Source organism: Saimiri boliviensis, chromosome 10 (assembly GCF_048565385.1).
Source record: "Saimiri boliviensis isolate mSaiBol1 chromosome 10, mSaiBol1.pri, whole genome shotgun sequence".
In the NCBI taxonomy this organism is placed as follows: Eukaryota; Metazoa; Chordata; class Mammalia; order Primates; family Cebidae; genus Saimiri; species Saimiri boliviensis.
This window is the reverse complement of record NC_133458.1, coordinates 113160208-113178726: the sequence shown is the minus strand read 5'-3', so window position 1 is coordinate 113178726 and position 18519 is coordinate 113160208. Positions and strand designations below refer to the sequence as shown.

Below are 18519 nucleotides of genomic sequence, written 5' to 3'. Positions count from 1 at the left end.
CTCCTACTATCACTAGGTTCCCGCCAACAGCCTGTGCCCAAAGGTGGCCTGTAGGCTGCAGTAGTACACTCTCCCAGAGAGTCAAACTGGTGTCATTATATTTCCTTAGCTTTTCTTACTAATTATGTTGCCTGAGCCAACCTAAGTGTTTGTTCTATTAAACAAACTCTTCCCTTTCCACTTCATTGTGTAACACTGGTTACTTACCCAAGAGATCAAAAAATGCTATTAAAAGTATGAAACAGTATTAAAAGAAGCCCTCAATGGGGCATTTTTCTGTACAGATAGAAACTAAAGTTTGTTTTACTATGAAGAATATTATTTCATTCATATGCCAGTCTGGTATGTACGATTTTTTTTTTTTTTTTTTTTTTTTTTGAGACGGAGTTTCGTTCTTGTTACCCTGGCTGGAGTGCAATGGCGTGATCTCGGCTCACCACAACCTCCACCTCCTGGGTTCAGGCAATCTCCTGCCTCAGCCTCCTGAGTAGCTGGGATTACAGGCACGTGCCACCATGCCCAGCTAATTTTTTGTATTTTTAGTAGAGACGGGGTTTCACCATGTTGAACAGGATGGTCTCAATCTCTTGACTCATGATCCACCCGCCTCGGCCTCCCAAAGTGCTGGGATTATAGGCTTGAGCCACTGCGCCTGGCCGTAAGATTTAATCATATGTGACATTTCCATAACAAGATGAAATACCAGGTAACTACTGTAGAGTGTCTTACTTAGAAGATGCTAGTATCTGCAGATGCTAGATAACATGGATGAGAATTTGAAAGCATGATTCTCATGGAATGACAGCAATTAAGATGCTCATAGAATTCAGTTGTATATGAGAATGTGTTTCTGTGTTTTGTCTCTTTTACATTCATGTCCACTCATGGTTCTCATTAAAGTGGACTATGACCCATAACAGCCCTATGTAAATACGTATATCTTTAGGTGACAGGGACTACATTTCAAAACACTGAATAAAGCTTTCTATCGATAAACATATACTTAACAATGTAACCCTTACAAAGATAGCAAAAGAATGAGAAAAAATAGGCAGAATTTCCAAATGTCTTAATTTAAAGTTGTTTGGATTATTAGGACTTTGGAATCACTGATGATTATCATAAGGACACTTATTAATAATTGGAACCTGATGGCAGATATTCAGCGGGGTACACAGAGGCCTGCCATTAACTCTCCAGCCAAAGGGAGCTGAGTTTATGGAGCTACAGCCACATGTCATACACAGTATTTGCACTGCCAGTCATGGTCGTGAGGATTAAACAGACAAAAAGTGTTCATAAAGAACCTAACACAGTCACTGGCATGTAGTAGGAACTCAGAAGAAAATGGTATTCCTTGTAATCTTTTTTATTTCATTTAGTCCTCATAATGCTTCCTCCAGGAGAAAACAAGCCTTCAAAATGATCAATAATTATGTAAGCCCAAGGCTTGTGGGTGGCAGAGATGCAGGCAGTGTCAGACTCACACCTGTGTCTCTCCAAAGCCCAAGGTCCACCCCTGTACAACAGGCTTCTTTCAGGGTTCCTGGGATAGATTCTCTAGTTTATCGTGGGCCACACTTTTCATTTCTCTCCTTCTCTGCCCTACTGGCTGCCAACACCTCTGCCAGGGGGTGGGCTGGAGAATGAAAACAGGGGTTGTGTAGGATTCTTTCTACCCCAGCACCCAGTGCACCACCACCCAGCATGCATTAGCGATTCGTACCGGTGGAACAGAACTTCTCTCCCCAGCTTGCTGCAGCCACAGAACCCCTCTGCCCTCCCATGCTGAGTTCTCTCCTAAGCCCAAGCTGCCAGCTGTTACCTTCTTGGCACTGTCCTGCTCTCCCAGCCTCCCACCCTGGAAAGGCACATGCCCAGCTGAAAGCAAGTACCTGAGGTGGAAAAGGGTGTGCCAGACCAGAAGGTTAGCTATGATTTTCCCAGTGTTCCTGCCACCTGGGGAAATGGAGAGCACAGATGGAGTGTGATTGAGCTTAGACCTCTCCAAAAAGGCAGCCGCGGCAAGCCATGGAGGCGTTTTCCTCCCACCCTCTTTGATGGGATGCCAGGCCGCCTGGTTATGGCATGGCAGAGCAGCTCCTCCTCCAAAGCCTTCTGCCTCCACAGACCCTGGTGGCCACTTTTGCAGTGCTGCCCCTTCCAGAGGTGTCCCAACATGGGTAGGAGCAGAGTCTTGGGGCTGTGGCCATGGAAGCAGTAGCTATGCAGCCAGAGCCATGGCAGAACCCCAGAGTGCACCCATAACAAAAGCGAATCCACTTTGCAGCTTCCCTCTGCCCTCTGCACACGCACTCCCCACAAAGCCCCCTGCATCCTTTCTGAAACGTTTGGCTCCATCTGTATCGGCTCCCTCCCTGTCCTCAGATATTTGCGCCTTTCCTCTCTGGGCACACAGGCACTCTCATTTCCAATGTTCCCTCCATTCCTGGGTCCCTAACATCCCAGGCTTCAGTTGGCTCTCTGTCTCTAACTCTAACCATCTCACCTTCGCGTTCAAGTGTCACCAGCTGCCTTGAACCATTCATTATTTAGAGGTCCTACCTTATGCCCATAGCTGGACATAAGCTATTTAAAGGCAGAGGCGACGTATGACATGCTTTGTATCAACTGCAGCACCTTTCACATGCAGGGGCTCAAAAAATATTTGTTATGTGGGTGAAAAGCAAAGGAAATAAAAGCCCAGAAAGTAAATGCAAAGCGTAATAAATTGTCTTTAGGCCTCCCCTGATTTCAGTTAAGTTTTGGGTTCAGGATGACTTTGGTCGTAATAGACCTACTTCATAATATTGACCCAGGCTCTTTCTAAATAGACAGAATACTGAGACTCATCCTGGTTGTTGTTTTTTTTTTTCTGCATATAATGCTTTACTTAATTGACTTCTGAGGAACTCCAAACACCAAATTATGGCTTATCAAAGAACAATTTTAAGTCAGGGGCTTGTTGGGATTCATGTTGTTTGTCTAATAATGCCAGTGTTTTCCAGAAAGAAACATTAAAACACTATCAGCCAGTGATTTATCTTTTTGTTTTCATGTCACAAATTAATAAATGAAATAAATACAGGGTCATCTGAATAATGACTGGTTTGGGGCTGTTTGTTATTACTGGGTCCCTGGGTTTGTTAACTCCTTTATATCCTAAGGTAGTCACTCTTCCTATTTAGGCCAAGGTGAGGGGCAATTTACTAGGCTGAAGCTATATTGTTAATGATAATATAACACCAAGTTTCAGGTTGATTGCCTCTAGAAAGTTTTCCGTTCACTTTTTGTAAAAGAAAAAAAATTACTTTTTGTAATTTCTTTTTATAATTAAGAAATTATAAATTTCTTATAATTTATAAGAAAGGGTTTATAATTTATTTTTATAATTAAAGTTTTCTTTTTATAAATTGCTGTGAGTGGGTAAAGGGGATGGCACAGAAGTCCAGGATGGAGACTCAGGATGTCTCCATGTGGGAGCCCACAATTGGTGTTAAGTGGAAGTCACAAGCCAAAGAACCCAGCCCACGAGTCTTGCTCTGCTCCGTCCTGGAGCAGGTGCCGTTCTGTAGTTCCCACAGACTCTCCAGTAACCATGACAGCACCCTTTCTTAGACATTACATATATACCACAGGATACGCATCTGCTGGCACTGTCCATCATTGAGGACATATTTGGAAAATGGCAGTTTGCACAGGAAAAGCAGGCCAAGGACATCCTTGTGTTTTTTTATTCTCTCTCTCTCTCTCTCTCTCTCTCTCTCTCTGTTTTAGAGCACAGGTTGGCCAACTATATTTGTACAAGGCCAGGTAGTAAATATTTTAGGCTTTGCAAGGCCCACAGTCCATGTCTAAACTACTTAGCTCTGCCAGTATAGCATGAAAGTTGCCGCAGACAATCCGTAAGCTAACAAGCATGGCCGTGCTCCAATAAAACTTTATTTACGGGCGCTGAAATTTGAATTTCATCTAATTTTTACATGCTACAAAATGTTACTCTTTTGTTTCTTTTTCCAACCATTTAAAATGTAAAAAGCTCACCAGCACACAAAGACAGGTGGTGGGCCAGATTTAGCCCATGGGCTGTAGTTTGCCTACCCCTGCTTTAGAATACGGACACTCACTTGAACTTAACCATGTTTTTACTTTACAACGGTGCGAACGCTATATGAATTTAGCAGAAAACGTACATTGAATTTAGAATTTTGATCTTTTCCCAGGCTAGCAATATCCAGCATGATACTTTTGTGATGCTGGCAGCAGCAGCAAGCCACAGCTCCCAGTCAGCCACATGATCACAGGGTAAACAAGTGACACTGGACTCTGCAGTATACTGTATTCAGTAAATTATGTGAGATATCCAGTGCTTTATTATAAAATAGTTTTTGTGTTACATGATTTTGCTTACCTTTAGGCTAATGTCAGTGTTCCGAGCACTTTTAAGGTAGGCTAGGCTAAGCTATGATGTTTGGTAGGCTAGATGTATTAAATGCATTTAAATGCATATTTAATAAATGTATCGAATGCATTTTTGACTTGCCGGTATTGTCAGCTTTTGATGGGTTTATCAGGTCGTAATCCATGGGAGGCTGAGAGGCATCTGTATTCACTAAGGACTTCCTTACAGTTTTGCATTGCTGTTGAGAACATCAAGACTTCCCTGGGCTTGCGTGCCTCACCCACTGGTGTAGAAAGCACACTGCATGATCATTAGGAGCAGAGGTATTGACCAGATCTGTGATGGTGCTTATTTCCTTCTAGGGATAGGGTGGTCAGCTACACACTTGGCCGCAGGCTTCCAACAGATCATGTGAGTGGACAGCTGCAATTCCGATTTGAGATCACTTCCTCCATCCACCCAGGTATTTTCAGCATGAACTTCATGTCTTGTCCTAGGCTAGTGTCATAAGTGTGGTTCCATTCTCTAAAAAACAATAACCATGGTTCTCTCCAGACATATCCTAGGCTTTAGGTTTTATGGCTCTCTATCTTCTCCATTTGAGGCCCAGAATCCAGTGATCTATTCCGGAAGCCAGGTTGCTGTCCCCTTGATGGAGAGGTTCCTCTTCATTCTAGTGACCCAAAGGTAGAGGGTGGACAGTGGACGGAAGATTAACAATGAGGCCAACATGGATAGGGAGCTCTGTCTTATTTATCATCCTATTCCTGGCACCCATATAGGTGTTTAATCATCACATACATGAATGAATGAATGAACATGAAACATCTTTCTACCTAGTAACTAAATATAGACCAGCCAGTTGCTGGCAAATGCCATGTTGAAGAACTATAATTATACAATGAATTTTTATAATATCACAGAAAAAATGAAAAATAGGACAGAAAACTCAAGAATCATCCAATGTTTTATTTAATGCTAAAGCAGATTTCCAAATAAGAATGATAGGATGCCTCATAATTCTACTTCTGCTCTGCTTCTGCAGCCTTCATACATCTCAATATAGATCACACTGAGAACTGTTAGGACCTCCTGGACCATTTACAAGTTTCTATTAAATCTAATGAAGCTCTTGAGAACTTAGAGCTGGAGTTTATCACTACCCACTCATTAAACTTCGGGTGTACTTTCCTGTGGCAACATACAACTTAGATTGTAAGAAAACCCCTTGTCTGTTTTGTCTTTTCAAATTCAGCCTTTTTCTACATTCTGAGAATAAAACTGACTCTTCCTTTGGTGTAGCCATAAGGACAGCTTTACAGCTCACCAGAGAAAGTGTTTTTCTTTGACTAGTGAATTGCACTAGTGCGTTTGAAGTGGGAAGTTCACATCTGGCAGGAATCCAGTAGAGCAGCTGCAGGAAGGTAGAGTTAGACACTGGCTGCTATCCCTTGAATGACTGCTTGGGATGAAGACCTTGTTCATTTTTTTATTGGAATAAACTCCAAATGTTGGAAACAGCCCAGCCTGAGCTATTAAATGACTATCGTTGCTCCCATTCTTCGTCCAGCCTTTTGCTTCTCTCTGGTTGCCTGAGAACCCTGCTTACCTTTTATGTCACCCTGCAGGACCTGAGCATAGGAAAACATTCTGAGCAAATAGAATTAACTAAATATAATCATTAAGGAGCTATAAATAACACCACTACCGCCCTCATCTCTGGAAGTTATTCTGTGTGTCAAACACTGTTGAGCACCTACTATGTGCCCAGAACTGCATTAGTGCTAGGCTTTGGGCATTTTAACCAAAAGATGAATTCCCTTGAAACAGATTTCAGAAATATATCCATGACTGCAAGTTGTTAACATAGCAAGAACTCATTCTTACAGAATCTCTCACTAGAGCTCTGGCCAGTGAGAAACTCTCATCAACCTACATTCAATATCCTAATGTAGATATCCCTTAGTGATGGCTTACATGTCCCACAGAGTATTCTAACACCACGATGCTCTGTTCTGGGAGAAATGACATGTTTTTCTTCTTTCCAGCAGATGATGAGGAGATTTCCCTGAGTACGGAGCCTGAGTCAGCCCAAATTCAGGACAGCCCCATGAACAATGTGGTGGAAAACGGCAGTGGGGATCCTCGTGCTGAGGCCCCGGAGCCCTCTGAGAGCTGGAAGCCAGAGCAGCTGGGTGAGGGCAGTGTCCTTGATGGTCCAGGGAACCAGAGCATGGAGCTTTCCAGAACAACTGAGGAAGCAGCAATTATCACAGAGACAGGAGACCAGGGCATGGTCTCTGTGGGACCTGAAGGAGCTGGGGAGCTCCTGGCCCAGGTGCAAAAGGACATCCAGCCTGCCCCGAGTGCAGAAGAGCTGGCCGAGCAGCTGGACCTGGGTGAGGAGGCGTCCGCACTGCTGCTGGAAGACGGTGACGTCCCAGCCAGCACCAAGGAGGAGCACGTGGAGGAGGAAACCACCGCACAGAGCCTGGCTGGAAGGGAGGAAGAGAAGGAGCGGGAGGAGGAGGTGGGAGATGTGTCTGCCCTGGAGCAGGGAGAGGGCAGGCTACAGCTGCGGGCCTCCGTGAAGAGAAAAAGCAGGCCCTGCTCCTTGCCTGTGTCCGAGCTGGAGACAGTGATCGCGTCGGCCTGTGGGGACCCCGAGACCCCGAGGACACACTACATCCGCATCCACACCCTGCTGCACAGCATGCCCTCGGCCCAGGGCAGCAGCGTGGCGGAGGACGAGGACGGCGCGGAGGAGTCCACCCTAAAGGACTCCTCGGAGAAGGACGGGCTCAGTGAGGTGGACACGGTGGCCGCTGACCCGTCCGCCCTGGAAGAGGACGGAGAAGAGCCCGAGGGGGCTACTCCAGGCACGGCGCCCCCCGGCCACACCGGGGACCACTTCCCCAGCCTGGCCAACGGCGCGGCCCCGGACGGCGACACGCACCCCAGCACCGGGAGCGAGAGCGACTCCAGCCCCAGGCAAGGCGGGGACCACAGCTGCGAGGGCTGTGACGCGTCCTGCTGCAGCCCCTCGTGCTACAGCTCCTCGTGCTACAGCACGTCCTGCTACAGCAGCTCCTGCTACAGCGCCTCCTGCTACAGCCCCTCCTGCTACAACGGCAACAGGTTCGCCAGCCACACGCGCTTCTCCTCGGTAGACAGCGCCAAGATCTCCGAGAGCACGGTCTTCTCCTCGCAAGACGACGACGACGAGGAGAACAGCGCGTTCGAGTCGGTGCCCGACTCCATGCAGAGCCCTGAGCTGGACCCGGAGTCCACAAACGGCGCTGGGCCGTGGCAAGACGAGCTGGCCGCCCCTGGCGGGCACGTGGAAAGAACCCCGGAAGGTCTGGAATCCCCCGTGGCAGGTCCAAGCAATCGGAGAGAAGGTTAGACCTCAAACCTGATCAGAGTGAGAATAGGACCGTCAGGGGGACACAGGTGTCAGCAACAGAGTTTAAAAACAAGAGGGGCGGGGAATCGGTCTGAAACGGGGTTGCTGGAGCAATGTATGCCTGTCTTGTACATATATGTGTGCATGTGTATCTGTGTATGAGTATAGATGACTGTGAGTAGCTGACACCCCACCATGTCTCAGATACACACCAGGAATTCCGACTGGTTGGATGTGAGCGTGCACTTGTATGTGTGCTGCTATGTTTGTTTCAACTAGTCACCAGAACTGGTTAGTGTACATGTTATCCTAGTCTTGACAGCAGCCAGAGCCCCAAGACTAGTGTCAAATGATACTTGTGGGAAATTATCTATCTACATTAAATGGATAATGTGTAACTATCTGCTGACTTTCAAAGCACATGGAAGATTAGCAAGAGATGTTAATATTAGTTGAAGAACAGATTTTTACCTCTGTTTTAGAACTCAACTAGCCTGTGTACATACATGTAGGTATGTCTAGCCTACATATATTTGTCATTATTTGTGTCCACTCAATTCTTGTTACTGTTAGTTTTGTTTTGTTGTTGTTGTTGTTGTTGTTTGCTATTCTGGCTAATGGAAGGGAAAAATAACACGATTGTGTATAAATCACTTTGTTTCCAATAAGAATCGAATCCAAAAGCTGCCACCATTAGTTTTAAAATGTATTCTGTGTTTTAAACAAAGATTTTTTTTTTTAGTCATGCCTGTGGAATTATATGTGAAATTAATTTGCATTTCCTTATCCACAAGTGGGAACTATCTTCCGGTCAAGTGACAGTGGCACAATGGGGAAAAAAAATTGAAAAGTCACATAATAAGTGAAATAATTCAGTTGTTTTAAAAGAGAAAAACATAGCCTCTGCTATTTTGCTATTCTGCTGTTGAAATTAGCCTCCAACAAAAGACAGGGATATTTTCTCTAGATTGTAAGCTCATCAAGGGCCAGAGTCGTGTTTCTTTGTGTTTGAATACTTAGCACCTAAACAAACCCCTGGTGCCTACAAATTTTTTTGAACAGGAGCTAAAGTGAGCATTAAAAAAATAATTTTAAGTATCAATAATGCCCGCTTCTACATTTCAGAAAAAGAGTGAGAGAAGGTGGCATGTGCGATAATGAGAAACGCAAGGAAGTTGGTAGAGAAAAAGAAACGCAGGCAGAAAGGTAAAACAGCATGGAAAGGCACCCACGAGGAGTGGGATGGAGAATCCCTCCTGGGAGGAGAATGGAATGGGAAATGCCTTTCTTTGACGAGGATGTTTTGAGGCCCTCCTTTATTCTAGGCCAGATGTAATGTGCTGGGCACAGGAAGATGGATTGGCATCAGGTGATGTATGGACCTTACTCAATAATTACAGCCTAATGAAAAATAATACATCAAAAGGAGATGGGGGATTCCCACATAAAAGGCACAGGTAGGATCTGGCAAGGATGTCAGATTACGGAGGTCTGCAAACTTTTTCTATAAATAACCGGATAGTAAATATTTTAGGCTTTGTAGGTCAAGAGGTAAACAATCAAATAACTGTTGTCACTAAAAGACTTATTTTTTTAGTATTGAAAAATGTACTGACACTTTTCTTAGCTTAGAGCCATATAACCCTGTTTTAGTGTACACCGTCTTTTGGCCCCCATGTTGGGAGGTAATCTATACATTGTAAATTGAAAACTGGCTCAGTGTAAATTTATGTAAGAGCATGTTTTACAAACAAAAAAGGCATGTCCATGCCCTTGAGAGGCTAACAGTCTAGCAGATGGAAAAGCAGGAAGTGTTCAGGGCCACAGTAGACATCTCTGCATTGGCATTGGCACTTTCTAAAGAAATGTCTAAGTTCCTGAACTCTGCAGAATATAAACTCAGAAAAGGTTAAGAAGCACCTACATCCTGCACTATAGTGATCACAATGGGAAATAGGAAGATTCCCAAAGGGTCTCTTGATCTCCTGAAGGCCGTGCATGTGCTGGCATGTGACTTCTTCCTAGCCAGCCTTCCCCACCTCAGCAGTGAGTCCCCGAGCTAACAGTGTCTACATTGTGGGACTGTCCCTCACTTGCCACTAGATTTCACAACAGCAGGTGCTTCAAGAAAGCAAGGCTTTGACATGACCTGCCTGATATGTGATTGTGTGGGTGCCCTCTGCTTCCATAAGAAATCCTAGGCTGGGCGCGGTGGCTCAAGCCTGTAATCCCAGCACTTTGGGAGGCCGAGGCGGGTGGATCACGAGGTCAAGAGATCGAGACCATCCTGGTCAACATGGTGAAACCCCGTCTCTACTAAAAATACTAAAAATTAGCTGGGCATGGTGGCGTGTGCCTGTAATCCCAGCCACTCAGGAGGCTGAGACAGGAGAATTGCCTGAACCCAGGAGGCGGAGGTTGCGGTGAGCCGAGATCGCGCCATTGCACTCCAGCCAGGGTAACAAGAGCAAAACTCCGTCTCAAAAAAAAAAAAAAGAAAGAAAGAAAGAAAGAAATCCTATCACCCCTTCACTTTGACTTCTAAGATTGCAAATTCCTTCACTGTAGAAACTGCACTAGTTGGCTGGGTGTGGTGGCTCACACCTGTAATCCCAGCACTTTGGGAGGCTGAGGCAGGTGAATCGCCTGAGGTCAGGAGTTCAAGACCAGCCTGGTCAACGAGGTGAAACCCCATCTCTACTAAAATATATTTTAAAAATTGGCCAGGCACGGTGGCGGGCGCCTGTAATCTCAGCTACTCAGGAGGCTGAGGCAGGAGAATCACTTGAACCTGGGAGGCAGAGGTGAGCCGAAACCGCACCATTGCACTCCAGCCTGGGCAACAAGAGTGGAACTCTGCCTCAAAAAGGAAAAAGAAAAAAAGAAACTGCATTAGATTAATCCGGGTGGATTTGTTGTCTGCATGCCACGTAAATGAGGCTGCAGCAATTTATGGAAGAACACTGTTCTAAGTCTGAACTGACAACCATACAGGCTAGTGTTCTTTTCATATTTTTTGCTTCATTTCCTTCTATAAATACCTCCTTTTTAAAAGTTCAATTTAAAATAGTTCCTAAAAGACCTTCTGCTGATGAATGAAAAGAGTAATATAATGTCATGGATATGAGCTCAGACCCTGGAGTCAGGCCTCCTTGCTTTATATTCAGTCCTCCCACTTCCACACCAAGTCACCTAGCTTCTATGTGCCTCAGTTTTCTCATGTGCAAAATGGGTATAATTATAGAATGTCTCTCGAAGTTTGTTGAGAAAATTAAATGAGATGATACTACAAAACTACTCTGCCTCCCACCAAGTGAGGGTTTTTCCAGGCAGACAGGCAGTGAGGTTAACTGATTAAACTGTGTTGTATAAAGCATCCAAAACAATCCTTTGAATTTGCATTTCCTGCACTTTGTAATGCAAGGAAAATATTTCGCATTAATCACTTTGCTTCAAATAATATGTGAGGCAACCTATTTTTCTCTACAATTAGGTCATATTATTTAAAAACAGAAGGGAATTTAAAAGGACGTCGCTTTTAGCTGAGAAATAAATCTTCTGGAAGGTTCTGGAGGGTTTCAACACTTGCTTTGTGTTTGAGGCCAGGGTAATGATGTGCAGCCCCGTCCTTGTGCAGAATAGAACTGCTTGCTTCTTCAGTGCCTCCATCCATTCAGTCGGCTGAGATATGTCGGTCCCATCATTGCATTTGCTTGGGGTTCACAAGCAGGTGGGATCAGCTCCATTAACCCCAGGCAGTCAACAGTATTGTATTTCCACTAGCTTGGAGGAGTAATTAACCCGATTGGTTGCATTAATTTCAAGAGGTAAGTCAATTGCTGTTTTTAAAGAAACTAAATTTAAACTGCAGCAGCTGATGACATAACAACTGTACCATGGTTTTGTTTAATTTCTGACACTAAACACATATACAAACAAACATGAGTGTGGTATCCACTTAAACACAGAACCCATCTTTGGAACAGCAGTCTGTCCACAAGGAACTGGGTGCCAGCATGAGGGAAAACTTCCTTATTTTCCATTAGTGTCTCTAAGAACCCAGAGGATTTGAGTAACATACCAGAATTTGCTCAACAAATAATGTTATATATTCAACATGTAAAAGGACCCTTTGTTACTGAATATACCTCTCCTTCTGTTTGCCAGTTAGCTCTAGGAATTAAATCAGAACATTAAACCCACCTTTCTTCCTAAATTAACTTATTTTTATTTTTGATCAGGTCTATAGAACTAGAATGAGAAGAAATAATCATCCTTTCCATGTGCGGTTATTCTAGGAAATATTCAGCATCTGAGATCTGACAACCATTTGACCGCCATTTTTCAGTCCCTCTCCTTTTTGACCCAGCGGATAATGGAACACTTGATATTTCCATCAGCAGAGGACAGAAGGAAAAGGCCTGACCTCTGCCCTCTGGCCCTAAGAGGCTTTTGCAAGAAAACCAGCATAGTGTGAGGCAGGAGGAACCTTCTAATAGCTGGCTGTCCTTTTTCCTGGGCCCTTCTGGCCCTGCAAAGATCAAAAGCACTGACCTCTGATTATGTGACCCAAGCAGCTGGTGCTGCAGGCCTGCCTTCTGCATGGCTGCTCCACATGCCTGAGGACACCACTTCAGAACATTGTTCAGTTCATTATAAGTCTGAACTGAGAACAATATGAGCTATGGCTGTTGTGGGTTTCCTTTTAATAATCTGAGGCATGCATCCTGTGGATATAATGTTTATTTCTAAAATTTCTCCGTGTCTGTCTTTCTTCTTCCTCCTTTCCCACTTCTGTGTTTTGAGCTTTCCTGTCACGGTCTTTCTGCTTTTTATCTATTTCCTTTGTCTCTTGTCCTTTCCTCTTTCCAGAGCACCCTGGCTTGTCTGATTTCTCTTCAAAATAATCCGGACAGTCCTGAGATCCCTCAGCACCTTGGCTTCCCCCCTCACCCCCCAGCCTCTAGCTTTCCTACTGCAGGAATTTACATTCTTGACTCACCAGCTCCTTGACCTGTCTTGGAAAGGCACCATCTAAGAGTTCATTCCCCTCAAAAACCTGAAAAACAGCCTTTCGGCAGCCCTGTGATGAAACTTATCCAAACGAGGAGGTATCGTTTTGCACAAGCCCAAGGAGCTTTTATGGAACCTTATAAAACGCTGCGTTTCCCCCAAACAGACCTATTTCCTCCACGGGGCTAAAATCAGGCTCTGCTAATTTTCTCTTGTGTTCCTTTCTGGTGCCACCTTCTGATTCAGGAAATTCGGGTCGTTACAGAATCAGACTCAAATCCTACATATTGGACTGTGTGGCACAGATCATTAGTTATGAAATGTTTGGATTTTCTTCTTTTTTTAAAAAAAAAATATTTCCCCCTCTCATAAATGACTGTGAACATAGCAAACTGACACACACACAGATGGACTGCCCACTCTTTGGGGGTTGTTTTTTGTAGTGGTTTTACAGTCATGCTTTTTTGATGATGTTGCCACGGCAGTGAATGAATCTGAATGTATTGACTATCTTGTCCGTAGGTGAATGTCCTATACTCCATAATTCCCAGCCAGTAAGCCAGCTTCCTTCCCTGAGGCCTGAACATCATCACTACCCAACAATCGATGAGCCTCTTCCACCAAGTAAGCTTTAGTTTTTAAAATCTGTGTCTTAACTCTTCCTATCAAGTCTAAGCAGGTCAGTATGAATTTGTGTATGAACATCTAAAGTCTTTCCCAACTCTGTGCCTTACACTGTTAACAAAAACCAACATGACACCTACTTTAAAAACTGATGGGATTTTTGGGATCTTTCTGTTTGTTTGTTTTTTGTTTTTGTTTTTGTTTTTCTGATTAGTGGTTTCACCATGTGATCTTGAAGAGATGATACAGTGTTTTCAGCACCTCTCAACTTTGAAATAGAAAGCATTTCTTTATTAGGCTTGACTAGTCTTTGCAAACTGTTCATGACCTTTAAGTCCCAAATTTTACATTTTATATTTAAAATTTGCAGTTCAAGATAGAATAATCCTGTTGTTCTCCATTTGATCTGTTACATCACAGGCATCTCCATATGTTGAAACAACTTCAACTCATCTGGGCACATGAACTTATACTTTCCTTACTATAACTTGCATCCATAGGTAATAGCTTCAGATTTCTTCTGCAGTTCCTAGGGGTTGCTAGGCAAAATATCATCTTTAAGATAGAATTCAATGTCATTTCTCCTGGTAACTGTAGCATGTAATTAATAATTATCTAACTAGTCATCTGAACTTGGGAAATCCATTTAATCTCTCAGAGACTTAGTTTTCTCATTTATAAAATTTTTTAAATGAAGTTTGAATGTCTTCATCTGCTAAATGAAAGGTTTGACCTAGATAGTCTCTAGATGCCATTCTAGCTTTAACCTCATAATATAGCATTTAATAAATTTATGGGAAGAAATTGACACCCAGACATTATTCACTTAGCATCAGATATGTTTATGAATTCAAGAACATCTCTGTTTTGGTTTAGACTTATTTTTCAAGCAAAGATAATATTTAAGATTTGATAGATTTTTACAACTACAAAATCTTTCCAGAATGCAAGGAACCCGTGTTTCTTTACATTCTTTTCCCTATGCTTACGTGAAGCAGTTACAATTTTCAAAAGGAGAAATGGTTATTTTTTAATTCATCTATTCTTGGTAATGCATTGTATTTTACAAGGACACCACTCCTCTATTCAATTATAATTTGTTGCTGAGAAATCAACAAATGTCTTTAATATGTGGACTAATTTAAAGAAACACAATATTTGTTTTTGAGGGCCAAGCCAAACATCATGTCCTTGAACTTTTGATGCCTGATTTCTTTCTTTATACACTGATTTGTGGACATTCCATAAATGAATAGTAAAATTTTAGCATCACTATAAATACTTCCTAGGTAACACTTATTTGAAAAATATGTATAGCAGGTTCTCTCCAGGAAAGGGACAGTTTCCCAACAACAAATAACCTTTCAGTGCGTGAATCTACTTCCAATCTATGCAGTACAGATAACTAGTTATACATGCAAATATTATAAATAATTGTATATAAATTCATTGTAAAAGAATTACTTTATATAAACCACTTTCAAAAATGAAAACAAATTTCTTCAAATAGTTTTCTATTTTCAATCCACATAACATTGGAAGATCTTAGAAAAATTGTTAATGAATCCTACCAACTGAATATTGTTAAATAATCTCAAATAGTCAAGAATTACTTTATTGCTGATACTCATTCAACAAATACTAATTGAATATTTACCCTGTGCTAGGTACTATTGTCAGTAAGCAAAATAGACAGATTCCTGCCCTCATGGAGCTTACAGTCTAGTCTGGAAGACATATTACCAAACAATAAAATAGTTAAAAAGGAACTGGCTTAGCATATGAGATGCTATGGAAAAGCAAAAATAGACCAGGGTGAGGGATCTCTGAGAATGTGTGGTGGTAGCTGGTTTGCAATTTTAAACCAAGTGGTGGGAGTAGGCTTTATTGAGAAGACAACACCTGAGGGTTAAGGGAGTTATCCCCGCGAGTGTTGGGCAGAAGGGGCTTTGCAGGCACAGGGAATGGCCACTGCCAGCCAGGAGGTGGAAACACCCAGGTGGGTTTGAGGAACAAGAGACCAGTGTGTCTGGAGCAGACTGAGGAAGGGAGAAGGCACAGGTGATGTGGTCAGGGAGCTAGCAAGGCCCAGACGACGTAGGGCCACGTAAACCACTTAAGGGCTTTGACTTCTACTCTGGATGAAAGGAGGACATTGTAGAGTTTTGAGCAGACAAGTGACATTGTCTGCCTTAGGTTTTTGAAAAGTTTGCCTTGGTTGCTGTGTAGGGAATAAATTGGGAAGAGGAAGGATAGAAGCATGAGATTCAACATAAGATTATGTCTTTATGCAGCGACCCAGGTGACAAACAATGGTAGTTTGGGCCAGCGTGGGAGCAGTAGAGGTGGTGAGGAGTGGTCTAATTCTCGACATGTATTATTTTAAAGGAAGATTTGATGACAGATTGGATATGGATGTGAGAGAAAGATAGGTAACAAAAATGACCTAAGAGTTTCAACCTACAAAGATGGAGTTGCCTAACTAATATTAGTTTGCAATCCATCAAAAATTTTAACTTTCTGGATCGAGATTCAATTGAGAATTTTTAACTTTCTGGATCGAGATTCAATTGAGAATTTTTAACTTTCTGGATCGAGATTCAGTTGAGAATTTTTAACTTTCTGGATCGAGATTCAACTGAGAATTGTTAGCTTTCTGGATCGAGATTCAATTGAGGTGAACAGGGAAGGCTGCAGGTAGAGCAGGTTTTGGTGGGATCTAACACTTGGTTTCCATCATCTTATATTTGAGATGTCTTCTAGGTAGTGATGTGAAGAAGAAAATTGGATATGTGATTCGGAAGTTCAAGAGAAAGGTCTAGGCTATGAGATAGTATTGCATTTGTTAAAATTGTTCAAAATGTACAGTTGTATAGGTCTTTATTAATATGATAACTAAATATGATACATTATCAGGTTCTACATTGTTCTTGGATTTTGTGGAGAACATATAATTTAGTGTGCAATAGATCCCTCTGTCACAAATGAATTGACCTGACCTGCGCTTCCATAACTTGCCCCAGCATCATGAAGTTACTGTTTTCAGGTGGCTGCTTAGACAAATTCATGGCATCACGGTGCTGAGCCCTTTAAGTCACGTTGACACCTGAAGTTCCATTTTGAATGTTTTTTCTTTAGTCACAAAATATGTGGAAGTAAATTCTTTACAAAGCAACCCAGAAAACATGTTCACAATTTCTGATTACACTTAGCTATTATTTTCTGAATATATATATAAGTATATAATTAGCACAATACATTCCAGATATTTAATGTATTGATGAAAGAGCCCAGCTGTTGGGTTTACCACACTTTTCCGTGAGGAATTGAAATGTGTGGTGATAAATTATCATTATTGCAGCTTCATTTTCTAGCTTTTCCCCTTAATTTATAAAACCCAACCTCTGCCTGTGAAGGAGTCCTTTCTTTACTGTAGGTTCCTGGAGGGCAGGGTCATGTGTCATTCAGCTCTGTGTCCACAGGATGTGGCACAGTCTTCTAGTTCAGACTCAGTGCTGCCCAGTTTGTTGAATTTTAAATTACACAGTGCTCTTCAAAGACTAATGCTCATTTTTTGTTGGATAACAGTCATGTTGGATTCAAGAAAAATAATTGTCCTATTGCTTTTACCAATATTAGCGGGATCCATCAAAATTTATAACTTTCTGAATCAAGATGAATTACCTAGTAATCATAGGTATACACAAGTTCATCTATGAGCTAATTACCATTTACATCTGACACTTGACAGCTGGACTATCATTAATCATTAGATCAATTTTAATCAAAACCTCCTAGGACATATTTATAGAATCTGCCTACATCTTTCCTTCAGTTTGTCTTATAAATTGAATTTGGTGTTTAGGAGTACTTTGGTTTTCACTGGGCATTATTTGACAATCCATCAGGTCAGACATAAGTCATAATGCCACAAACAGATACACTATATACATATAAAACCATAAATATGCCAAATACATGTTTCCCTTAAAATATTGAGAGTTGCTATGTCATTACCTGAATGATAAGTTTTCAACGGAACTGTCAATATCTGATCTACTCCCAAAAGCTATGGCTTTTCTCACTTAAAAGGCTGGATGGTTTTCTGCCCTTTGCAGTCATTTTTGCTTTTTCTTCTTCTTTAGTCTCGAGCATTTTCAGCATAACTTTATCACACTGCTGCTATTTCCACAATGTGATGTGTGGCTCCTAAAGCTTTGCCCATCTCTGTACAGCAGATATTGCTCTTCTGTGTTTCGCTCAGATGTGAATCCATTGCTTCCAGCTCTTTTCCACACACCTCACCCCACCTCAGCCCCTGCATGTACGGTGTAGTGATTCATCCATGCTTCCACCTTTTCGTTTTCTTGTTTTGTTTTATTTTGTTTTTAATTTGGGAAGGGAACTTTTTTTTTTTTTAATCTCAGGCTCCCTCTACTGTTTGGGATGGTTATTTATCAACAAAAGGGTACTTCCTAGCTACTGGTTTGGTTTGGTGGCCAGAGATATTTGACAGCTGCAGGTTGAATATGCACTGTTAATTAACAACTTATCAGAAGGATGTTTTGAAGCCCTAAGAATCATTTCCTTCCATTCACCCACTCAAAAGGAAAGGCAGTTGATTAAGTTTGCTAAATATAAGACAGATATCATCCAAATTCGCAGATCCAGGATTTTAGAACAGTAGTTAAAACTGGTTTTCAACTGAGGGCCACTGAACCTAATGGCCTTCTATTAAACTTAACAAAGAAAGGGTTCTCCAGCATCACAGTGTAAACTCGCACCAGAGGATGCTCCAATCTTCCACGGATGTCACTTGAGTAGCCAACAAGAGTGACAGTGAGAATGGACATATCTAAAGAAATAAATTAATTAAATATTAGATTTCCTCTTTAGAAATTATTAGAATTTTTGCTGGGTGTGGTGGCTCATGCCTATAATTCCAGCACTTTGGGAGGCCGAGGCAGGCAGATCACCTGAGGTCATGAGTTCGAGACCAGCGTGGCCAACCATGGCCAACGTGGTGAAACCCCATCTCTACTAAAAATACAAAAATAGCCGGACATGGTGGTGG

The 18519-nt window shown here is 42.3% G+C and overlaps 1 protein-coding gene across 12 annotated transcripts in view; it reads left to right on the top strand.

Moving 5' to 3' along the window:
• The window catches only part of HECW1 (HECT, C2 and WW domain containing E3 ubiquitin protein ligase 1), a 600315-nt gene that overhangs the window by 470353 nt on the left and 111443 nt on the right, over nucleotides 1-18519 (top strand). For 9 of the 12 annotated variants that reach the window (XM_074379771.1, XM_010341340.3, XM_074379772.1 and 6 more), the window contains 3 exons: nucleotides 4765-4865; nucleotides 6451-7803; nucleotides 13344-13445. In XM_074379771.1, coding sequence (XP_074235872.1) covers nucleotides 4765-4865; nucleotides 6451-7803; nucleotides 13344-13445 — 1556 coding nt within the window. The remainder of the gene's footprint in view (nucleotides 1-4764; nucleotides 4866-6450; nucleotides 7804-13343; nucleotides 13446-18519) is intronic. The other 3 variants (XM_074379770.1, XM_074379775.1, XM_074379774.1) reach the window with 3 other exon arrangements.